The 21,397-nt window shown below is 50.5% G+C and overlaps 1 protein-coding gene across 5 annotated transcripts in view; it reads right to left on the bottom strand.

Annotated features, from left to right (window-relative positions):
- Nucleotides 1–21,397, bottom strand: part of EXOC6B (exocyst complex component 6B) — a 254,536-nt gene that overhangs the window by 82,319 nt on the left and 150,820 nt on the right. For 3 of the 5 annotated variants that reach the window (XM_085059335.1, XM_085059336.1, XM_085059339.1), the window contains 4 exons: nucleotides 17,899–18,010; nucleotides 16,235–16,369; nucleotides 13,956–14,135; nucleotides 8,700–8,729 (listed from right to left, as the gene is read on the bottom strand). In XM_085059335.1, the coding sequence (XP_084915461.1) occupies nucleotides 8,700–8,729; nucleotides 13,956–14,135; nucleotides 16,235–16,369; nucleotides 17,899–18,010 (457 nt within the window). The remainder of the gene's footprint in view (nucleotides 1–8,699; nucleotides 8,730–13,955; nucleotides 14,136–16,234; nucleotides 16,370–17,898; nucleotides 18,011–21,397) is intronic. The other 2 variants (XM_085059337.1, XM_085059340.1) reach the window with 1 other exon arrangement.

Raw genomic sequence — 21,397 nt, 5'->3', positions numbered from 1 at the left:
TGGCTATCAAAGGACTCATTAAGAGCTACTGAAATGGAATGGTTGTTCAAATAAATAGCCATTAATCTTAACGTGCACTCAGGAATTGCTGCCGGTCCCACCACCCTGCTGGAGCACCTCTGGCTCTCATGGAATCATGGAATGGGCTGGGCTGGACCTGGAACGTCACCCTGACACCTCCTGCTATCCCAGGCTGCTCCAAGCCCCATCCAACCCAGCCTTGGACATTTCCAGGAATCCTTTGGCCAAAATCAGGTGGGATTGATCCCTGAAATCCAAACCCAACTCCTGCTGGAGCATGGAAAACCCTCCCACCAACTCTCTGAGGAATTAACACAGCATTTCCACAGAAAACAAAGCCTGACAGGCTCTAAGTGCTCTCACAGTTTCCAAGTATTTCTTCTGCTACCAACAGAATTCCTTCTTCATCCGCAACAAGCATCAGGACTGATGTGATTAAGGATATTTAGATGTGCAAATCCAGGGACTTCAGACAGAAGGAAAGTGGGCGAAAAAGTGGGAATTCTTCGGTATTAAATGTACTATTTTCTATAAACACCACAAGTCATCCCAATAATTTCAACACCGAATTTCCTGACTTTCCCAATCCATAAGGCAGCACTGGGATGTTTTGCAGGAGATGGAAACGTGATGGGGAAATAATGAGCAATTGTTTGGTAGCACAAACCCGAGGATAATCCCAGTGGATCCTCTCTGTGTGGCCACAGATGGAGATTTCAGACCCCGCAGACCTCCCAGGGCTCATCTCCTGCCCCAAATCCCCCTAAACTGGGTGCAAATTCACTAAATCATCTCTGCTAACTTCTGGAAATTTTTCCTGGCCTGCCCATGCCATCCTGATTAGCCTTTTTTTTTAGAACAACAGTTCTGCACTCACTGAAGATGGCAAAAAACCCCAAACCGTCACCCAAAAGCATGAACGCTTCCCAAAGCGTCAAAACAAATGAACGATGAGTACTTGTAAATTTTAAAAATATTTTTAAGAGGTTTACTTCAAAAATAAACCTTTCATTAATTGCCCAGAAATCCATTTTCAACTGGACGAAGTGGCTTTTTGTGGAGCTTTTTGGTTGGATTTCTTTTTCTGGTTTGTTTTGGGTGTTTTCAGCTTTGTTTTATTTTAAAAAAACCACAGAAAACCAAACACAACCCCTACAAAAAAAAAAAAAAAAAAGAAGACAAACCAAAAGCTGTGGATTTTCACTTAAGATCCTGCAAATAAATGGACAAAGAGGGCCAAAGGAACAAGGGAGAGCCCCAAGCAAGGAGACCCCAAGCCCCACTGATCCATCTCAGCTGTCAATGTCACCCCAGGCTTGGTGGCCTCCAAATGTCCCCTCAAGGCTGAGCTCAGCTGGCTCCAACGACCACCTTAGCCACACCCACCTCTACGGCCGCATCCCAATTAAACCCAGCAGGTATCAAACTCCTAATTAACCCTGTTTGCTTGGCTTTGCACGGGACTCATTAAGAAGACGAAATCTCTTTTTCCTCCCTAAATTCTCTCCACGGAAGGAGGAGAGGAGCAGAGCAATTCCTGGTTTCCAGCTGAGGGCTGGGCTCTGTCACTTGGTGTTGATGTGACGTGTGTGGGACATGAGGGGTGGCTGATGGGTGATAATTAATGACCCCTGATTGACTTCAGCCACTGTCAGACCCGGATTGGATCCCTGGCTTGTGGAGTCATCCCAGGAGCTGAACACTGGAGCCACTGTTGGATTTATGGAGCTGGAAAAAGGGGCTGGAGCCAAGTTAGGAGGTGACGTTCCCGTGGGTTTGGGATTTGCCAAGGAAAAGAAGAAGGAAGGAAACCTTCCAGCCAAGGTTGACCTCTGGGTCAGGGCTCCTGGGAATATGGGAATGGCTGCTGGGGGAAGGAATATTCCGCAGCCTTGCAGCCATGGCATGATCCCCAGCCTTGGACCAATGGATAATCCTCAGCATTGGAGCCATGGGATGGATGCTCCTCAGTGCTGGACCAATGGGATGATCCTCAGTGTTGGAGTTATGGGATGCTCCTCAGTGCTGGACCAACGGGATGGTTTTCAGACTTGGACTGACAGGATGGTGCTCAGCCTTGGATCAACAGGATAATCCTCAACCTTGGATCCTTGGGATGCTCCTCAACCTTGGACCAATGGGACGTTCCTCAGCATTGGACCTCTGGGATGCTCCTCAGAGCTGAACCAATGGGATGGTACTCAGCCTCGGACCAACAGGATGATCCTCAGCATTGAATCAATGCAATGCTCACCAGCCTCAGACCAAGGGGATGAACCTCAGCCTCAAACCAACGGGATGCTCCTCAGGCTTGGACCCATGGGATGCTCCTCAGCACTGGATCGATAGGATGCTCCTCAACCTCAGACCAACAGGATGGTCCTCAGCCTCAGACCATTAGGATGTTCCTCAGCATTGGACCAATGTGATGCTACTCAACCTTGGAGCCACAGGGTGCTCATCAGCCTTGGACAAAAAGGATGCTGCTCAGGCTTGGAGCCATGGAATACTCTGGGCCTTGGACCTCCTGATGCCCCAACTCAAGGAAAGAGAGGCAATAGATTCTTTGGATTCCATCCACACCTGTGACACGTGGAATGGCCAATGTCACTGTCACCATGACAACACGCTCCCTTCCACCCTGCCACTCCCAGCTGACTCCTGATTTTCCAGGAGTGGGAAGGGCCTGTTCTGCCCAGGATCTGCTGTGCCGGAAGTGATTCCATGAACTGGAGTTCTTGGTTTAGGAGCACGACAGATGCTCCAGGAGGGATGGACCTTGGGCTGGGAGCAAGGCAGGCTGTACTCACCCATGGAAAACCCTCAGTGCCATCAGCAAATCACAAGATTTCAACATTTTCAGTTGGAGCTTTTTCTGAGTGAAACTGGGATTTTGGTCCTGACTTTGACCATCCCTATCTCAGCCCAGGAGACAACATCCCACCATGAGACATCTCAGGTTCACCATGGCAAACCTACGGAGAGCAGCACCAATCAACCCAATTCCAAGTGGAATTTGTCTCCTGCAAAGACCAACTCCAACAGAAAACTCCAAAGAGCCAAAAGCAGAGCTGCTCCAACCAACCCAGAAGGCTCTAACCCCTCCCTGACCCAGGAGCACTCCCAAACTCCCGTGGATGCTGAGCTGACTAAATCTCCACATTCCAGAGGTGTGGAGAAAACTCCATGGGGTGTCCTCTGCCTGGGGCAAACATTTCCCACTTACTATTTTGGAAAAACAGGATCCGGCAACAGGACCAACACATGGCAGAGCTGAGCTCCTACAGAAGCTCAGGGACAACCAGAAAAATACCAAAATATAAAGGAAAAGGGGCAAGAAAAGCAAATCCAGCAATTATCCTCACCACGCCAAAAATAAACCAGCCACTGCAGCCCAACACAAATCCCTGACATTCCAATAAAAGAGGAAAAACCCTCGGCTCTGTCCAAGATGCCCAAGGTCAACAGCTGGAAGTATTTTGGCTGGAGCTGGGGGAAGCTCAAGGCAGAGGCAAATCACATCGGGGTGATGGTCACAACCAGCTCCCGCAGACAGGTCTGAAAGGGGCTTTTATTAAAAACATTTAATGCTGTTTGATTCCGTTTGGGGCTTTTTTGGGGTCTTTAGTAACAACTCATGGAGTAAGCAGCTCCATGGAAAGGCTTTTCCTATGAAGGAATCAAGAGGTCTTGGTACCATGAGAAGACTGAGAGGCAGAAGCAAAAACACCCAACAGCAAAAGCACAACTCTGGGAGTTTGGAACCATGGAAAATTGTGGGATTCAGGATATCAGGGGCTCTGGGATAAGAGCAGGCACAGGAACACACGATTTGTCCCTCTGTCAGAGTCAGCAAGTGACTTCTGCTTGGTTATTTTTTGCGACATAGGAAAATAAATAAACAGGAGGAAGGCAGGGGTGGGGAAGGGAAGTACCTTGGGATGCAGCTGCCACAGCCGAGCACAGAGCAGCTCCTTTGAAGCCTTAAAAAGCCCCAAAGTGGGCAGAGGTCTCCTCTGGGAGCTCCACGGTTTGGCCAAAGCTGGGAAGCTGCTGGGGGAGAATCCAGATATGCATATATCCAGAAATCCAAGGAAATGGAAGATTCCATTATCCCCGTCTTTTTCCTCATTCAGCATCCAAAGACATGGAGGAGTATTTTTAAAGAAGTGGTTTTGAGGAGTCCAGAGAGTGGAAGTTGTTGAGCTGCAGCATCCAGCTGCTCTCTGGGCTCCTGGGATGCTGCAGGATCTCTCCAAGGACCTCCACACCAGTCACGGGTGGGGATGATTCCTGCCAGTCCAGGTTTGGGGTGGGACAGCACCACGCCTTGAGAAACTCTGGGAATTACAGGATTTATCCTCATTTGCTTCTGGGTTTAACTGCAGAGACTCAATAACCACAGAACTACCTGATCCCAACTCTTCCACCAGGCTGGATGTTGAGATTAGCATCAAAATCATGGAATCCTGGAATGGTTTGGGTGGGAAGGGACCTTAAATCCCATCCCATTCCATCCTATCCATGGGCACCTTCCCACTATCCCAGGTGGCTCCAAGCCCCAATGTCCTTGGACACTTCCAGGGATCCAGGTGCACCACAGCTGCTCTGGGAATTCCATCTCAGGGCCTCCCCACCCTCCCAACCAGGAATTCCTTCCCAATATTCCATGTAAATCTCCCCTCTTTCAGCTCAAAGCAAAAACATACACAAGGAACATGAAGTCACCTCCATTTTTTTGGTCCTATCTGTGCCACCCAAGGCTCTCTCCCAATCCCTGTGTCCAGGATCTGAGACTTTCCCTCCATTTTTTCAGTCCTGTTTGTGTCTCCCAAGGCTCTCTCCCAATCCCCATGTCCAGGATCCGAGATTTTCCCAGTTCCTTGATGCAAAGCAGAGCCGTGGCCCAGCCGTGATCGGAGCGCGCGGCTCCAAACTGGAACGAACGAGACCGAAAAAAAAGAGAAGGACATATTTCATCCTCCTCTTTTGTGGCTTTTATTTTCTTTTGTATTCGCTTTGGGAATAACATTCTTTCCATTGGGAAGAGCCTGATTTTCCATTAAATACAAAGCAGCTGCCATTTTGGAAACAAAAAGCTGATTAAATGCAGATTCTTTTTTTTATTTTTTCCCTCGCTTATGAAGAGCGAGAACCACGTTTGTTTCTGCTGATTTATCGGGGCAAAGCTGCCAATTACGGCAGCAGGAAAACTTAAAGACAGGCAACGGAACCGCTCCATCTTCCCGAAATTATTTTATAATTACAATTTGATGTTGGAGAAAAGGGGAAAGATTCAGAAGTTTGGAGGGTTTGTCCCCACCGTGGGACAGTGACCCCAGGGGTTCCTCACCCCGTGCACGCACAGGGATGCTCCAGATTCCCCATTTACGCAGATCCCTGCCCGTTGGGATGCCGAGGGAAGGCTCGGCACGTTGGGGTGACGTGCAGCGCCTGGAGGAGACCCAACCCCTGCCCCACTGCGGGCCCAGATGGTGAACAGACTAGGGAAAAGGATGAGCTCCGACCAAAAATCCCAACCCACCCACTCCATTCGTGCTCCGTGAGCCATCTGAGCTCGTTCCAGGAGATTTTCTCTTTTCCAAGAAGATCTGAGTGACCAACACAAGTGGAGTCCAAACGTTCAGCTCGTTTTGTCTTTTCCCAGAAACACAATCATATTTTAGGTTTCCATTTCCAAATTGAGGTGTTACAGCTAAAAAATGGGGAGAAGATGAGTGAAACAGAGGATGGATGGCGAGAGCTGTAGGAATTAGTGACTGATTTTTAATTAACCCATCAGGTTCTCCTGATTTACTGCCTTCATGAAACCCAACAAAAAACTCCATGGAGATCACAAGAATTCCATAAGGATCTGCACTTGGAAATGCTTCTCCCGCTCCCTCCCGCCATTCCATCCACCCAAGGCTGCAGGATCCAGGGGAAATCTCTGTGGAAAGGGACCCTGTGATGGCCACAAAGTCATTGTCACCCACACTGGTGGCATCAACCATGGCTGGTGGCTCCTGGCTCCAAACGACGATCCTGAGCACTCAGTGTTTCCACAGATCCTCAAGTCAAGTGTCCCAAAGGACGCTGCCCTGGGAGGTTGGGCTCCTCCCATGGATGGGAACAGGAAGGTGTGGAGAGCTTTGGAAGCTGTTCATAGATGTTCCTTTGCAAATTCCCAACTTAAGAGCCTTAGAAGAGTCAATGGATGAAACAAGAGGAAAGAAGGAAATTGCAGATCGCTAATTTCCCTTTAATTCCCAAAAGGGTAACAAATCCCAACTCAAACTTTATCTCCTGGTAGGATTTTTGGGATGTCCAGGCTGAGGCTCTGGAGCAGGAAGGAGAAGGCATGTTTGGATTCCAGAGATGGAATTTGGGCTGCCAAATTCCCTGTCCCACACATTTGTTATGGATGGAGGTGCAAGAGAAAGCGTCCGACAGGTTCATCAATCCCAGTCTGAAAAACAATTCCAAGCCAACCATGCCAAGGTGACTCCACAGAGGGAAGCAATACCTATGGAAGCACAGCCTGGTTTTAAGGATTTATGGGATCGGGTGTTTTGGTTTCCATTAATTTTCCAAGTGCTGAAAGCAGTCAAGGAATCATGGAATTCCAGATAACCTGGCTTAGCCAGACTTGAGTCCACCAGAGCTCCTGGGTTAATCAGGGGTCATCTGCCCCCATCCAGCACCATGAAATCCATGGATTTGGACACTCTGCTCCTTGCTTTAAAGCTCCTGGTTCAACCCCTCCATCCTGACAAATATTCGGGATTTGGGAGACACTTGAGAAGGCAATGAAAGGGCTGCTCCAGCCACGAGCCCATCTTTCCCCCTTCAGGGCATCCGTGTTTTAATGGAATTTTGTCTAACCTTCAGGCCAAGCAATCCCCTAAAAGGCTTGGATCACCTCTGGAGTGGGAAGCCCCTGAGTCCTCTGCATGGAAGATTCCGGATGCTGCTCATGCCCTGTCCATGTCTGCATCCCACTTTTTTTACCTTTCAAACTTGCGGGATTAGCCATAATGACTTCCCACCGGACAAACTAAACTCTGCCCTGATTCCGCCTTTGTCCTGCTACTTCGTGCAATCCCATTTTTATTTTTCCACCTCTTTCAGACAGACACATCCATGATTTATCCCCACCAATTAATCCCAACTAGGCAGAGAACAGAAAATTAGGAGGGATAAAAGGCAAACTGGGATCTGTTGCCATTAAGAACAAACCCAACCCAGAGCAGGCTGGCAAAGCCCCTCCATATAAAGGGATTACTCCATCCCTGACCCTTTCCAGGGGACCTCCAGGTATTATTTTCCATTGATTTACCTTAATGAAAGTAATGCCCCCCTCTCGGTAGGAAGCTGACTCCAGAGCTGTCTAGGCACTGGATCCAATTAAAGGAATAAATACATCCGGCTTCTCAACGGCTCCAAGTCTGGAAAAGCCGGAGGAAAAAGGGCTTTTTGCATCTCTCCCTCTTGGGCTACGCCCTGAGGACACCACGGAGGATGGTTGACATCCAACACCGCTCCTGGAAACCCCTGGCTGCAGGGAATGCCTGGAGCATCCCGGCTGCTCCCAGATTCCCACATGGCTTTGATGGGAGCAAGCCTGGAATTGCTTTAACGAGGCTTTGGAGAAGCTGGTGTTGATTTGAGTGCTGACTTAGAAACCCCCCAGGTGCCCAAAGCCTGCAAACACTCCAGGCTACTCTGTTTCCAGGGAAAGCGGCACAGGCATCCCACCAGAGCAGGGAACATCGGCCAGCATTCCCACAAAGAGCAGGGAATAAAGGCTGGGAAGCAGAAGCAGAGTTCAGGCTCTGAATGGCACAACCCCACAGAATTCCCAGGCAGGGCTGGGTTTGCAGCCATGGGAGTAGAGGAAACAAGGTGGCTCCAGAGCACTTTGTTTGCCGTCTATCCCTGGAAATGCCACAGGTTTTCGTCCTGCATATGGAACAAGCAGAGATGACAACAATCACAGGGTTGTTGAACCAGAAGGAAGGTCTGAAAGGTCTTTTTTGGGATTTTTTGGTGCTAACTGGACTAATCCAAACAGGGAGATGGCAAATGTCAAGAATCCACGTTATTTTCTGGGTAAAACCATGGAATCCTGGAATAGTTTGGGTTGGAAGGGACCTTAAAGGTCATCCCATTCCATCCCCTGTCACCTTCCCCTATCCCAGGGTGCTCCAAGCCTGGCCTGGGACATTTCCACTCCGTTTTGAGGGAAGGCTTAGTGGCTAAATCCTCCAAACCAGGAGGAACTTCCAGCTGGAATCCCAACAGAGGATTTCTCTGAACAAGGAACAAGGGGGGATTTTACAAACATCTTTTCTCTTTCAAGCAGAGCGTGAGTATCCCATCGAGCTTTCCCTCATAACAGGTATTTCCCTTAATTCCCTGAAAACTGAGGTAAAAAAGGAGCCATTTCAACGCCACAACCTCTAAGATCAACGACTAGCGACCCATCGGGAAGGAAACCCTTTCCATTTGGTCTCTGATTTATCCCAGAATTATTTATCCCATTGATTGGAACTTTTAATCCATCTTTTCCTTTCCTCCTGGCTGACACAAAGGACCTTTTCTGGTTCAACTCCCCCTGAGGCTGGAGGTGGGAGGCGAGCAGAGGCGGCGCGCAGGACACAGCGTCCGGTACTCACCGACATGGTAGAGTGGACATCTACCTGCCCCTACAGAGGACAACACAGGAGGTCAAGGTCAAAGGCAGGAGAGAGCAAAGCAACAGGACTGAGGCAGAAAGGACCCCAGAGGTCATCAGAGGGGCCCCAACCCCACCACGCCCCTGACGGCACCTCTGGCATCGGGAAAGGGTTGGGAAAGCAAAATAGGAAAAATGGAACCTGCTTCAGGAGCTTCAGGAGGAGAAGGAGGAGGAAAATAAAGCACCACAAAAGCAGTTTTGTTGTTACTGAGTGTCACAGAATCATGGAATGGGTTGGGTTGGGTTGAAAGGGACCTTAAAGAGCATCTTGATCCAAACACCTCCCTCTATCCCAGGCTGCTCCAAGCCCCAGTGTCCAACCTGCCCTTGGACACTGCAGGGATCCAGGGGCACCACAGCTGCTCTGGCAATTCCAGACCAGCCCCTCCCCACCCTCCCAGCCAGCAGCAATCCCTCAATCCCAAGATCCCAGCCCAAGCTTCCCTTTCCCAGTGGGAAGCCATTCCCTGTGTCCTGTCCTTCCATGCCTTGTCCCCTGTCTGCTCTCCAAGCCACCATCCCTGTTCCTCAGCAATCCCACCTGCAGGAGGTGACGGATGCCAATACCTCGGAGTGCCAGCTGGGATCAGCTCCAGCAGGACTCACTCAGCTCTCCCCTGGGCCAGGGGATGATATTTAAGCACAGACAGGACTTGTGCAAACCCAGAGGTGACTTTGGTGCTCCTGAGATGTTTTCCTGATGGTTATTTTCCACTTGGGTCCCTCCCAGCGCGGCCGAGGCTGTGGTTGGTGCAAAGTTCACAGCATTTCGCTTCCACGCACAGGGCCTTGGCTTATAAATATTCCAGTGGGATTTGACTTTTCAAATCAAAACACAGGCAATCGTTCTCTTTGGAAAGAAAATAAACACTTGCAAAGCTCTTTCTACCAGAGCGAGAGCTGCCGGGGCCGTTCGTTTGCGAGGGGGAAGAGATGCCAAGAGAAGGCAAAACCCGTCGCGGCTCCAGCTGAAATCTGTGCCTGCCATCTGGCAAAAATAAGCAGAAAAGGGGGAAAAAAAAGAAAAAAACAGGGGAAAAAAATCCCCTCTGCAGAGGGCTCACACTGAAGTGCTCAGCGGCAGAGGTTGGGTTTGCTGGATCGCTGAAAGATTGCTTCCCCTTCCCGGGTCAGCCTCACCTCTTGACCTGCCCCGATTCCCTTCCAAAGGAGGTTATCGAGATACAAGACTAACAGAGGATTAAAGGAAACTGAAAATAAAAACAAAACACCCCCCCCTTCCCCCAGCCCCGCTCCCCTCCCCCAAGAAAACATCCTTGCTTTGTTAACCTGACAGTTCAGGGGAGGTGTTGACACAACCCTCCATCTCCGAGGAGCTTAATGTCAACAAATCAGTGTGTTTGGAGTAGCCCTGTCAATGCCATTTACATTAACTTGTCCAACAAGAAATAAAAACAACAATCAGCCATCAAAGACAAAAGGCTTTTTCAGTCATTCTTTGCAAAGTCTTAGGCTGGAAATGTTCATTTTTGGAGGCCGTGGCCCTTTGCTTGCTGAAAACCAGAAACCACCTTTTTTTTTTCTTTTCCCCTCCTAAAATACTTTTTGTGCTAATTTTTTCTTTTTTCCCCTTAAAAAAAGAGGTTTTTTTTTAAAAGGAGACCCGAGCATCCCATATTAACGAGCTCCACAGCAGCAGCAGGAACTGACTCTCCCTGGTTAACGCAGGAAGAGGGTGGCCTTGGGAGCCAAATGTTAATTATGCTTTGATTCCCATCAGCGTTTTATTTGCTCTGAGACATTTTTGGGCACTTAGTGGAGCATTTTGGAACTGTGGTTCCAAACCACCATGACGGTTTCATGCAGCACTGGCATGCACCAAAACCCCGGGAAGTTCTCCGTGAACTTTTCCTGCCCCCCAGCACACGCTGTCCCCACGGCACTGGGGAGGGCTCAGAGTCCCCCAGAAAAGTGCAAATAAATTCCAGGAATTCCCAAAATCGAGTGGTTTTCATCATGTCCCGCAATGCCTACTCCAAAGGAAAAATCAGGGATTGCAAGACCTAGAAAAAGTGGAGATTTTTCAGGCCGCTCCACAAGTCAGGATTTCAGCTTGGGTTATTTTTGCTGGGTGCCCAGAGAGGTGGTGGAGGCCTCATCCCTGGAAAAATCCAAGGTAATGGATCTGGACAACCTGAGCTGGTTGAAGATGACTCCCAGAAAAGTGCAACGTGCAAATAAATTCCAGGAATTCCCAAAATCGAGTGGTTTTCATCATCTCCCACAATGCCTGCTCCAAAGGAAAAATTAGGGATTGCAAGATCTGGATAAAGCACAGGCCCTTGAGGCCACTCTGTGAGCCAGGATTTTGGGCTGAGTTATTTCTGCTGCTCAAACTAAGTGTCCAGAGAGGCCTCATCCCTGGAAAAATCCAAGGCCATGGCTCTGGACAACCTGATCCAGTTGAAGATGTCCCTGCTTACTGCAGGGGCTTGGAGTAGGTGACCTTCAAGGAGCCCTTCCAACCCAAACTATTCCATACAATCATTGCAGGCTTCCCGAGAAATACAGGAAAAATTCAGCCTGAATAGGGAAATAAACCCCAATCCCAAATCTTGGCTCGAATTCCTTTCAGCCCCTCTTCGCTCCTCTCCGATATTGAGTCCCAAGGATTTTCCAAGGCCATCTGAGCTGCCCTGGAGCTGTGACCCCACAGAGGTTTTCCTGCAGCTCCACAGGGACAATGGGATTACTCAGCCCCGTCACGGTGCATTCTGCAGCCTCAGGACTTTGGGCTCTGTTCTTTCCCATAACAGAACTTCTGGAGGTGTAATTTAAGCCCAGGAATTCCAACATGCCCAGGCTGAGGTTCTCTGATGGGCAGGTGGAGGTTACATTCCAGCTGGGACAAAAAGGACAGGAGCAGCTCCTGCTGCTGCCTCCTCCCTGACAGGGACACACTTCCAACAAAACTGCACCTTTGCACTTGTCCAAAATCCCATAAATTCAACAGGAATTTGAGTTCATTCCCATTTGAATTTAGCCCAAATCAGCTCTGGATTTCCAAAGCAGACATGAGGACAGCAATGGGTGGTGTTGCACATGGAATGAAGGTGCTCCAAGGATGCCTCATCCCAGGATGGAGCACAGTCCTGGAGCTACTGGCAATGAGGAAATGCTGGAATTTATAGGACCAGGCTGAAAACTCATCTCAAGCAGGGCAGCAGCTCCTCTCAGATGCCAAAATTCCTATGCTTTATTCCCAATCACACCTCTCGTGCTGATGGATTGGGATGGGTTTGGGATCAGCAGTGTAGGAACAGCTCCACCTTGTCCCCAGAGCCCTGAACATCCCAATCCCAGGTGAATTCCCTCAGAGCTGCAATTCACCCTTCTTGGAGATGTTCCATCACTCCTCTCCTCTTTCCTGTCACACCTGACACTCATCCCACATTTCTGGGGCTTCACCAAACACCTCCATCATTTTCCTGCATTGCTCTGGACAAATCTCCTGCACTTTGGGAATTTTAATGTGCACCTGAATCACCCACTGGAAAAAGGTTCTTCAACACAAGGATGAAAAAACAGGACACCAAAGGATTTGGAGGCCTTTGGGATGCAGCCTGGTCCTTCCTGGCTTGCTCTCAGCCACCACTGCTTGCAATTTGGGTGATCCATCAGCAACATAAGGAAAAACTCCAATAAATATTAAGAAATCCCAGATCTCCAATAAATATTAGAAAATCCCAGATCTGCAGCTCCCACAAAGCTTTGGACCAGACTTGCAGCTGCCCAAACCAGGCTGCAGCAGCTCCCTGAGGAGCCTCCCTGTCTCACCAGGCTTTGGCGAGGATCTGGAGATCAGCTGGGGCTTTTCTAAGCCACTTCTGGAAGACAAAAGAGCTGTCCTGGTGCTTTTGAGACCAATTTGTGTCCTCCCAGCCTCCAGACCAACCCTGAGTGACTCCAAGAGGAAACATTAATATTTAAGGAAGATAAATCACTCCAGGCCCACCTCATAAATCACTGTGGGCATCCCTCCCCAGCTCATCTCTGCTGCTTCATGCTCTGCTGCAGAGCCCAATCTCCTGTCAAATTCCATTACTGGCTCCTGAGTATTTCCAGTGGGATGGGTGGGAGCAGCCTCCAGGTGCTCACCCAGCCCTTTTTTAGGGAGAAATCCAGTAATTTCCAGCCCCTCTTGGCTCTGGAGGGCACCTGCCACACTGCTTGGGGCTATTTTGGTGACAAACCTGGCCGGGGAGGTTTGTCTCCCATAGGAAATCAGCTTCCTGCTGCTCCCAGATCTTCCTGCTGGGATGGGGATGCCCAAAGACACAAACCAGGCACAAGGCTGCAATGTTTGGGGATGAAAAACCTCCCAAAACAGCTCTGGGGGGCTGAGATATCCTTCCAGAGGGGAATCCCAGGGCACAACCAGAATGAAGGACCATCAAACCTTCCCTTCCTGTTTATTCCCCAGCTCATGAAAGATGCCCAGTGTGGGGACAACCCTGGACAACCAGAACCAACAAATAAATCCCAGTTTCAGAAAGAAGGAAAAGATCTCAAATCTTTTTTGCAACAACCACAGGGTTTGGGGGATTTGCTGTTTCAAAATACCTGCTGATCCCAGCTCCTCCTGAGCTCCACACAGCTCAGAACAAATCCCATTTCGAGGAGGAAAAAAAAGGCTGCTGGAGCAAAAATTACCCTCCCTGGTGATTGGGTTTTTCCTACCAATGAGACACCACTCAGCCAAGTGCAAAAAGCAACATAAAGCACATTTCTGATGCAATAACAGCGTAAACACAGAGGACTTCAGACAGCAGAGACAAGAAAGAAACATATGGTGCTTCCAACGGAGCAATTTTGGGATGGGAGGCATCAGAGACTTGACAAACACTTGGAAATGCAGCTGTCGTTTGAGCAAGGCACCCACAGGCTGGATTTTTTTTGAAAAAAATCCTGGGTGGCCATTAAGCTGGAAGTTAAAATACCTAAAATAAGGTGGGAGTGAGGGGTGGATGGTGGGCTGGCATAGTTCCCTCGATCTCAAATAATCAGACTTTAAATATTTGGGGAAACCCAATGTGTGGTGTGAAACAGTGCTTTTCCTCCAGAAAAACAGAATTTTTCCTCCATCCTCAACAGCACAAGGCCCAATTCCCACGACACCCCATGGAGTTGGAATTCCCAGCCCATCCCAGCCCAGCAGGAAGGGCTGGCTCACCGGGAGGTGGGTGAACACGGCGAAGGTGCTGCGCAGGAAGCCGATGAGATCCACCAGGTAGTCGCTGGCCCTGCTGCTCGGCTCCAGGGCCATCCAGTCGTAGTCAGCCAGCTGCAGGAACTGATCGATCTTCTGGTTGAGGTTGGTGTAGATCTCCTCCTCGGCAGCGTGCCGAGCATCCTGGGAATGGGACCAAGCTTGAAATGGGGCTCCAGAGCACCGAGATCCTACATGGGATGGGGGTTCTGCTCCACCCAGACCCTACACAGAATGGGGGTTCCACAGCACCCAGACCCTACATGGGATGAAGGCTCCACACCACTGAGATGGTGTGTTCCACTGGGATGGGAGATCCACTCCACTGAAACCCTACATGGGATGGAGGCTCCACAGCATGGAGATCCTATATGGTATGGGGGCTCCACAGCACCCAGACCCTACATGGGATAGGGTCTCCACACCACTGAGATCCTACACAGAATGGGGGCTCCAGAGCAACCCAGACCCTACACAGGATGGGGGCTCCACAGCACCAAGACCCTACACAGTATATTGGGCTCCACAGCACCAAAATCCTATATGAGATGGGGGCTCTGCTCCACCCAGACCCTACATGGGATGGGGGCTCCAGAGCACTGAGATCCTACACAGAATGGGGCCTCCACAGCAATGAGATCCTACATGGAATGGGATGGGGGCTCCACACCACTGAGATCCTACATGGCATGGGGACTCCAAAGCACTGAGATCCTACACAAAATTGGGGCTCTGCTCCACCCACACCCTACACAGGATGGGGGCTCCATACCACCGAGGTCCCACACAGGATGGGCCTCCACAACACAAAAATCCTACACAGAATGCGGGCTCTGCTCCACCCAGACCCTACACAGAATGGGAGTTCCACACCACTGAGATCCTACATGGCATGGGGGCTCCAGAGCACTGAGACCCTATACAGGATGGGAGCTCCACACCACTGAGATCCTACATAGAATAGGGGCTCCAGAGCACTGAGACTCTATACAGGATGGGGCTCCACATCACCGAGATCCTACACAGGATGGGGCTCCACAGCACTGAGATACCACAGGGGATGGGGGCTCCACACAACCCAGACCCTACACGGAACTGGGGCTCCACAACACTAAAATCCTACATGGCATAGGGGCTCCACAACAGTGAAACCCTACACAGGATGGGGGCTTCATGCCACCCAAATCCTACATGGGATGAAGGCTCCACAGCACCCTCTAATGGGGTGGGAGCTTCACCCAACCTTTAGACCAGGAGGTGACACAACCCAAAAGCTCACAAGGAAACCACAAGGCTGCTGCAGCCTCAGGCTGGTGGGACAGGAGCCACCAGGTCATGGTGGGTGGGATCGAGGTGGATTCTGCCCCTGGTGTGACTTGGGGACCACGAGGACAAATTCAGAGGAGAGACTGGCTCTGTTAGGGGAAACCTGGAGTTAACAACTCCAGGGTTGGGGTTCAGTGCCTGGATGGCCATCCAAGGGCTGATAATCCTTGTGGGATCCTCCCAGCCCAGAACATTCCACGATTCTGAGACGGGAGAGGAACGTCCCACGTGGAAACCCACCAAACCCAGTGCAGGGCTGGGAGCCTGGAGCCTCCCTGCCTAAACAAGGGCAGGACACTCAGCTTGAGGCCAAACAGGTGGACAATGCCAGGATGGACATCCCTGGGGACATGAGACTGAGTTACCCCAAGGCAAAACCTCCCCAGACCATTCCTGCCACCTCTGCATCTCCACAGGACACCATATTTATATGGATTATATTTTATTCCATATAAAGCTACTGAATGAACACTCCTGGGATGTTTTAGATTGAATGGCTGGGGAGTCTGGAAATTTCTGTCAGCCCTGATTTTTAGGGATAATGCTGAAAGGAGTGGAAAGACAAAAATAATTTCTGGAAATCTCCCCTGGGTGGAAGAGGAGCCTGGTGTCCATGGCCAGATGTGTGGAACACTGCACTCCGACAGCAAAGTGAAAATCCATTTAAAAAAGAAATTAATTATCAGGCTTTTGTTTAAAACCTCCTTAATCCTTCAGCTAATTAGGGCTGTAAATTAGGGAGAAAACCTCCCACGATCTCGACAGCAAGGACAAACCCAAAGCGATGGCGTAACCTTCCCAAAATAGGCCAGGATGATCCTTTGGCTCAGAACCAGTGTCTCCAAGGCCTCCTGCAGCAGATCCTGCCCCAGCAGCCACCCAGAGCTCCTCCCTGGGCCGAAACCACCCCTGCTCACCTTGAAGGTGGTGGTCCCGTAGAGCTTGGTGGTGTGGACGGTTTCGGGCAGGACGTTGGTGATGTTAGTGATGAATTCCTCCAGGAACCTGCAGGACTTCTCCAGATGGGTGGTGTTGATAATGATCTGCACGAGCTGGAAAGGCACGAAAGGCGCTGAGCCGAGGCTGTGCCAACTGCACGGAATGCTGGCGTGAAAAGCTGACGCTGTGCAAACACCCCGAGCTCTCTGAGCTCTCCTCCTCTAACAACACCTAAATCCCAGATAATTTTGGGGGGAAGCATTTCCCATGACAGCCACTAATGCCACGGGAGGTGATTTTTTTGGAAGGGCTTTCCTACATTGAGCCATCACTCAGGGCTCCCGTCAGCGCCGCTCAAACACGGCGCTGCTCCCCAAAAAACCGCCAGCACCAATCAGGAGGCTCCTGGCTGCCAGCGAACCCGAAACACCCCAAACCTGAGTGACTCTGAGCAGCATCACACGGGTGGTGAACAAAGAAACCACGAGATTTCGCTTGGGGTGAGCAGATCTGTCCCAACCCCTCAGGTTGATGGCATTGCTGAGGCTGTCTGGAGCCACCTCCCCTGCAGGGAGGGTTTGGGAAAACTCCCTGATCTGAGGGAGATGGCATTAATCAGAGATTTAGAAGGTGCAGGCACAGAGATTGTGAGGTGACACCACAAAGATCCCAGCAGCCAATTCCTGCGGCGCTGGTGGCGTCAGAAAGGTGATGGTGACACCTTGGGAGGTTCAGCCTGGGTGTCGGGAAGGAAAAGAGACATTGGGAATGTGGTGCAGAGCTGGGAAAGGGTGTCCAGAGCAGCTGCGGGATGTCTGGGAGAAATGGAGAGCTGGGTAGGGAAAGCCGTGGTTGACACGACCCACGTGAGCAATGATTAATTAAATAATTAATAACCTCTTGTTTAATACCAGAACCCAGAGGTGTCACTAAGGAAGCCACCTGTCCTGGGGACCAGGTGAAGATTTACATGGATTAAAATCATCAGAATCCTGATTTTGTACAGAAAAAAAAGATGGCCCATGACAAGAAAACCCCAAATTAGGGTTTGTGCTGCAGCAATGTGCTAAAACCACTCAAAGATCACCTGAAAATGAGGACTGCTCCCCCATTCCCTCACACTTCCCACCTGCATCTTCTCTGGTGCTCCCTGAAGTCCTCTTACTTTAATTCATATTTATAACATTCCCCAAAATCAAAAGAGGGAGAAATTCACAACCAACTGCAAATAAAACCTTTCACTTTCCCACAGACCAAAGTTTCTTGCTTTGTACAACAACACTGAGCAGTCCTATTGTTTTCCAGGCAAATATTTCAGGGAATGCTCCAAACCAGGACCTCTAAAGGTTCTTGAAGGAGTTGTGAGGGACCCCATTAACCCTGCCCTGGAATTAAACAATTAAGGAATGGTTTGAGTGGGAGAAGACCTTAAAAATCATTTATTCCACCATGGGCAGGGACACTTCCAGAATCCCAGATGGATCCAACCTGGCCTGGGACACTTCCAGGGATCCAGGAACACCACAGCTGCTCTGGCAATTCCAGCCTCCCAGCCAGCAATCCCTCATTCCCCAGATCCCAGCCCAAGCTCCCCTTTCCCAGTGGGAAGCCATTCCCTTTGTCCTGTCCCTCCAGGTCCCACCTCTGTCAGCCCAACATTTTTCCTCTTGATGACATTCTGTAAACAGTTGCTCAGGGTCCTGGTCAGCAGCAGATTTGTGGATTTTCTGATCATGTCATCAACTTCCGTGGAGCTGCAGGAAAGGAAAATGGAAGGAAAGACTTGGAAAATGCTCCATGGAAAGAAAATCACCTGGAATTCTCCTCATCCTCCTTTTCCCAACTCGCCTCACATCAAGATCATCTGTGCAGCACCGGCAGGAGCTAACATTCAATATCTATCATAATACAACAATTTAGGCCTTTTTGTCCATGTTTCAGTAGGAAAGGTGGATTAACACGTGCAAATCCCACATTCCCGAGCCTCCCATCCAAGAGGATCTGCTCCAGCCCAGGGAAGAGCCTCCCAGAGCATCAGCACAACCCAACAAAAAACTCTGGGCATTTGCACATTCGGGATGTGAGAAAATATCTCTAATGAGTGAAAAACTCAATCGAATCCCCCAGATCTCCCCTCAACCTTCTCAGGGCTTTTCAACTGAATTGCAGAACCACAGAATGGTTTGGGATTGAAAGGATCTTAAAATAAAGTGGAAAAAATTGCAGAAGTGATTGAAGTCACAGGGAATGGGTTTAGAAGGAAAAAATTCAATGATCCCTGGATTTCCACACACGGGGGTTCCTCAGCTCCCATCTCCCGGAATCCACTAATGGTTTGGGTTGGAAGAGATCCTAAAGATCATCTCATTCCCCTCCTGCCTCTTCCCACTATCCCAGGCTGCTCCAAGCCCCAGTGTCCAAGCTGCCCTTGGACACTGCAGGGATCCAGGGGCACCACAGCTGCTCTGGCAATTCCAGCCCAGCCCCTCCCCACCCTCCCAGACAGCAATCCCTCATTCCCAACATCCCAGCCCAAGCTCCCCTTTCCCACTGGGAAGCCATTCCCTGTCTCCTGTCCCTCCATGCCTTGTCCCCAGTCCCTCTGCAGCTCTCCTGGAGCCCCTTTAGGCCCTGCCAGGGGCTCTGAGCTCTCCCTGGCTCCTTCCCTTCTCCAGGGAGACATTCCCAGCTCTCCCAGCCTGGCTCCAGCCCTTGGAACATCAGACTGGATGCTCCTGCTGCTTGGATCTCTTCCTGGCCCTGGATTAGCCCTGACAGCACCAGGAATTGTCTCCTGCAGCAAGAGGCAGGAGAGGCATAGGGAATTCCCAACGGGAAGGCTGGGAAGTGTCAGTAACTTGGAGGCCCCAGTAAACGGAGTCTCTGACCTTTGGCTCCTCCTGCTCCACCTGACAGAGGGGCCACGGAACAGGGATTGCCATGGGAAACAAAAGCAACCCTGACAGGATCCAGGGAGAAAGGTGAGGAATGATGAGATGCTGCAACTGCGGGCTGGGAATGGCTTAGGCAGGATATTGGGAAGGAATTCCCGGCTGTGGCTGCCCCTGGATCCCTGGAAGTGTCTAAAGCCAGGCTGGATGGGGCTTGGAGCACTCTGGGATAGTGGGAAGTGTCCCTACTTTTTGTATCCGAAGTTTTTTCCAGGACTGGGGCTTTGTTGGCAAAAAAACCCAAACCCCAACCCAAGTCTTGGCAGATCAGGGCTGACATCTCATCCTTCACCCACCATTTCCCAAAGATATTCCCTGCCTTTCCAATAGGAAATTCCACTGGAACAAGCCAGGGAATACTTTTAAAGAACCCCTGATGAACTCAACTTGGAAAAAGGCAAAAGCACTGAGGAGATGAAGGAGTTTTCCCTTCTCCTAATCCAATTAAAAGAGCCAATCATAAAAATTCCACACCCTGAGCTCCAAACTTTCCTCCAACACTCGCAAAGTGAAACAACTTCCACACACAGCAGAACTCTCCCAATCCAACACAAGGAGCTGCTTGAACAAAATAATTAGGGGGGAAAAAAATAAAATAGGAGCTCTGCTTTCCTCCCAATCCAACAAACACAAGGAGCTGCTTGAACGAAATAATTAGGGGGAAAAAATAAAATAGGAGGTCCGCTTTCTGCCACGGGCTGCGTTTTGCAGGAAAAGGCTTGAAGGGAACTGTCTGGGATAATGATAGCTCCTGTCCCGGATCCTGTGGCAGTTGTGGTGACCTCCAGGCCCCTGTGAGTGACAGGCTGACCCCTGGCACTCCGGGGTGCTCCCGAAATGACAAGGCCAGGGGAAAGAAGAAAGGCAAGAGAAAAGGGAACTCGCTGCCGGCTTTGTAGCTCAGCTTCCTAATAAAACCTAATTCAAGCTGTCAGGGTGAAATGAAGAAAGTGTCAACAGGGGTTTGTGGGGAAATATTCCAAATGTTTGGCTGCAAGAGGCAGAGTGGGGCTCCCCTCCCCCCACTGCTCTGAAAGGGCTGGAAAATCCAATGGAGAGAGGAATTTTAATAATGGGTCCAGGGGAGCCCCGGGAGAGACCCAGGGGGACACTTGTGCTCCCTGTCCTGACAAAGCCAATCATCCCGGGAATGGTGAGGGGCAGGAGATCCACAGGGAGGGAGGGAGAAACATCTGTGTGAAACCAGAGTGAGGTGGTGGCCCCGGGAAGGGATGGGGCTCTTGATGACTCTGGGAAGGGACAGGGCTCCTGGTGGCCTTGGGGCTCAGAGGAGAAGCTGCCACCACAGCCAGGCTGGGATGGAACCTCCATGAGGGGACAAAGATCCCAAGATTCTGAATGGATCAGAGAGAGCCACAGCTCCGGGAAAAGAGCTGCTCCAGATGGGCATCCCTGGCACAAAGGAGAGCAGGAAAATCCTGGAGAGCACTGGACAGGCACCAGGAGACCTGCTGAGTTCTCAGAACTGTCCCAGCTTCCCAGCAAAAACAGGGTTGGGAGGGAAGGAAGGGACCTTAAATCCCATATGGATCCAACTCCAGGGACACCTCCCACTGTCCCAGGTGGATCCAAGCTGCCCTTGGACACTGCAGGGATCCAGGGGCACCACAGCTGCTCTGGCAATTCCAGCCCAGCCCCTCCCCACCCTCCCAGCCAGCAATCCCTCATTCCCAACATCCCAGCCCAACCTCCCCTTTCCCACTGGGAAGCCATTCCCTGTCTCCTGTCCCTCCATGCCTTGTCCCCAGTCCCTCTGCAGCTCTCCTGGAGCCCCTTTAGGCCCTGCCAGGGGCTCGGAGCTCTCCCTGGCTCCTTCCCTTCTCCAAGGAAACATTCCCAGCTCTCCCAGCCTGGCTCCAGCCCTGCAGCAGCTCCAGGGCTCCTCTGGACTCTCTCCAGCAGCTCCATGTCAGGTCATGAAGCTCCCAGTAACTCCCCCGACTCAATCCAGCCTCTTGCTTGCCCAGGGAAGGGAAGGAGGATGAATCCTTCCAGCCAAAATCTCCATTTTTAAGCCTCTCCTGAGCTGCAAACGCTGCTGATGCAAAAACAAAGCCCAAACTCGCAGCTGCTGGCAGATGCAGTTGGTTTTCAGCCTCACACACGTACACATGGGTGAAACGAGCATCAAAGCACCTTGGGATGGAGCAGGGAGGGTAAACACATGGA

The sequence above is a fragment of the Lichenostomus cassidix genome, chromosome 4 (assembly GCF_008360975.1).
Source record: "Lichenostomus cassidix isolate B80296 chromosome 4, HeHo_3.0, whole genome shotgun sequence".
Lineage (NCBI taxonomy): Eukaryota > Metazoa > Chordata > Aves > Passeriformes > Meliphagidae > Lichenostomus > Lichenostomus cassidix.
The sequence above is the reverse complement of the archived record's forward strand: the minus strand, read 5'-3'. Positions and strand labels throughout refer to the sequence as shown.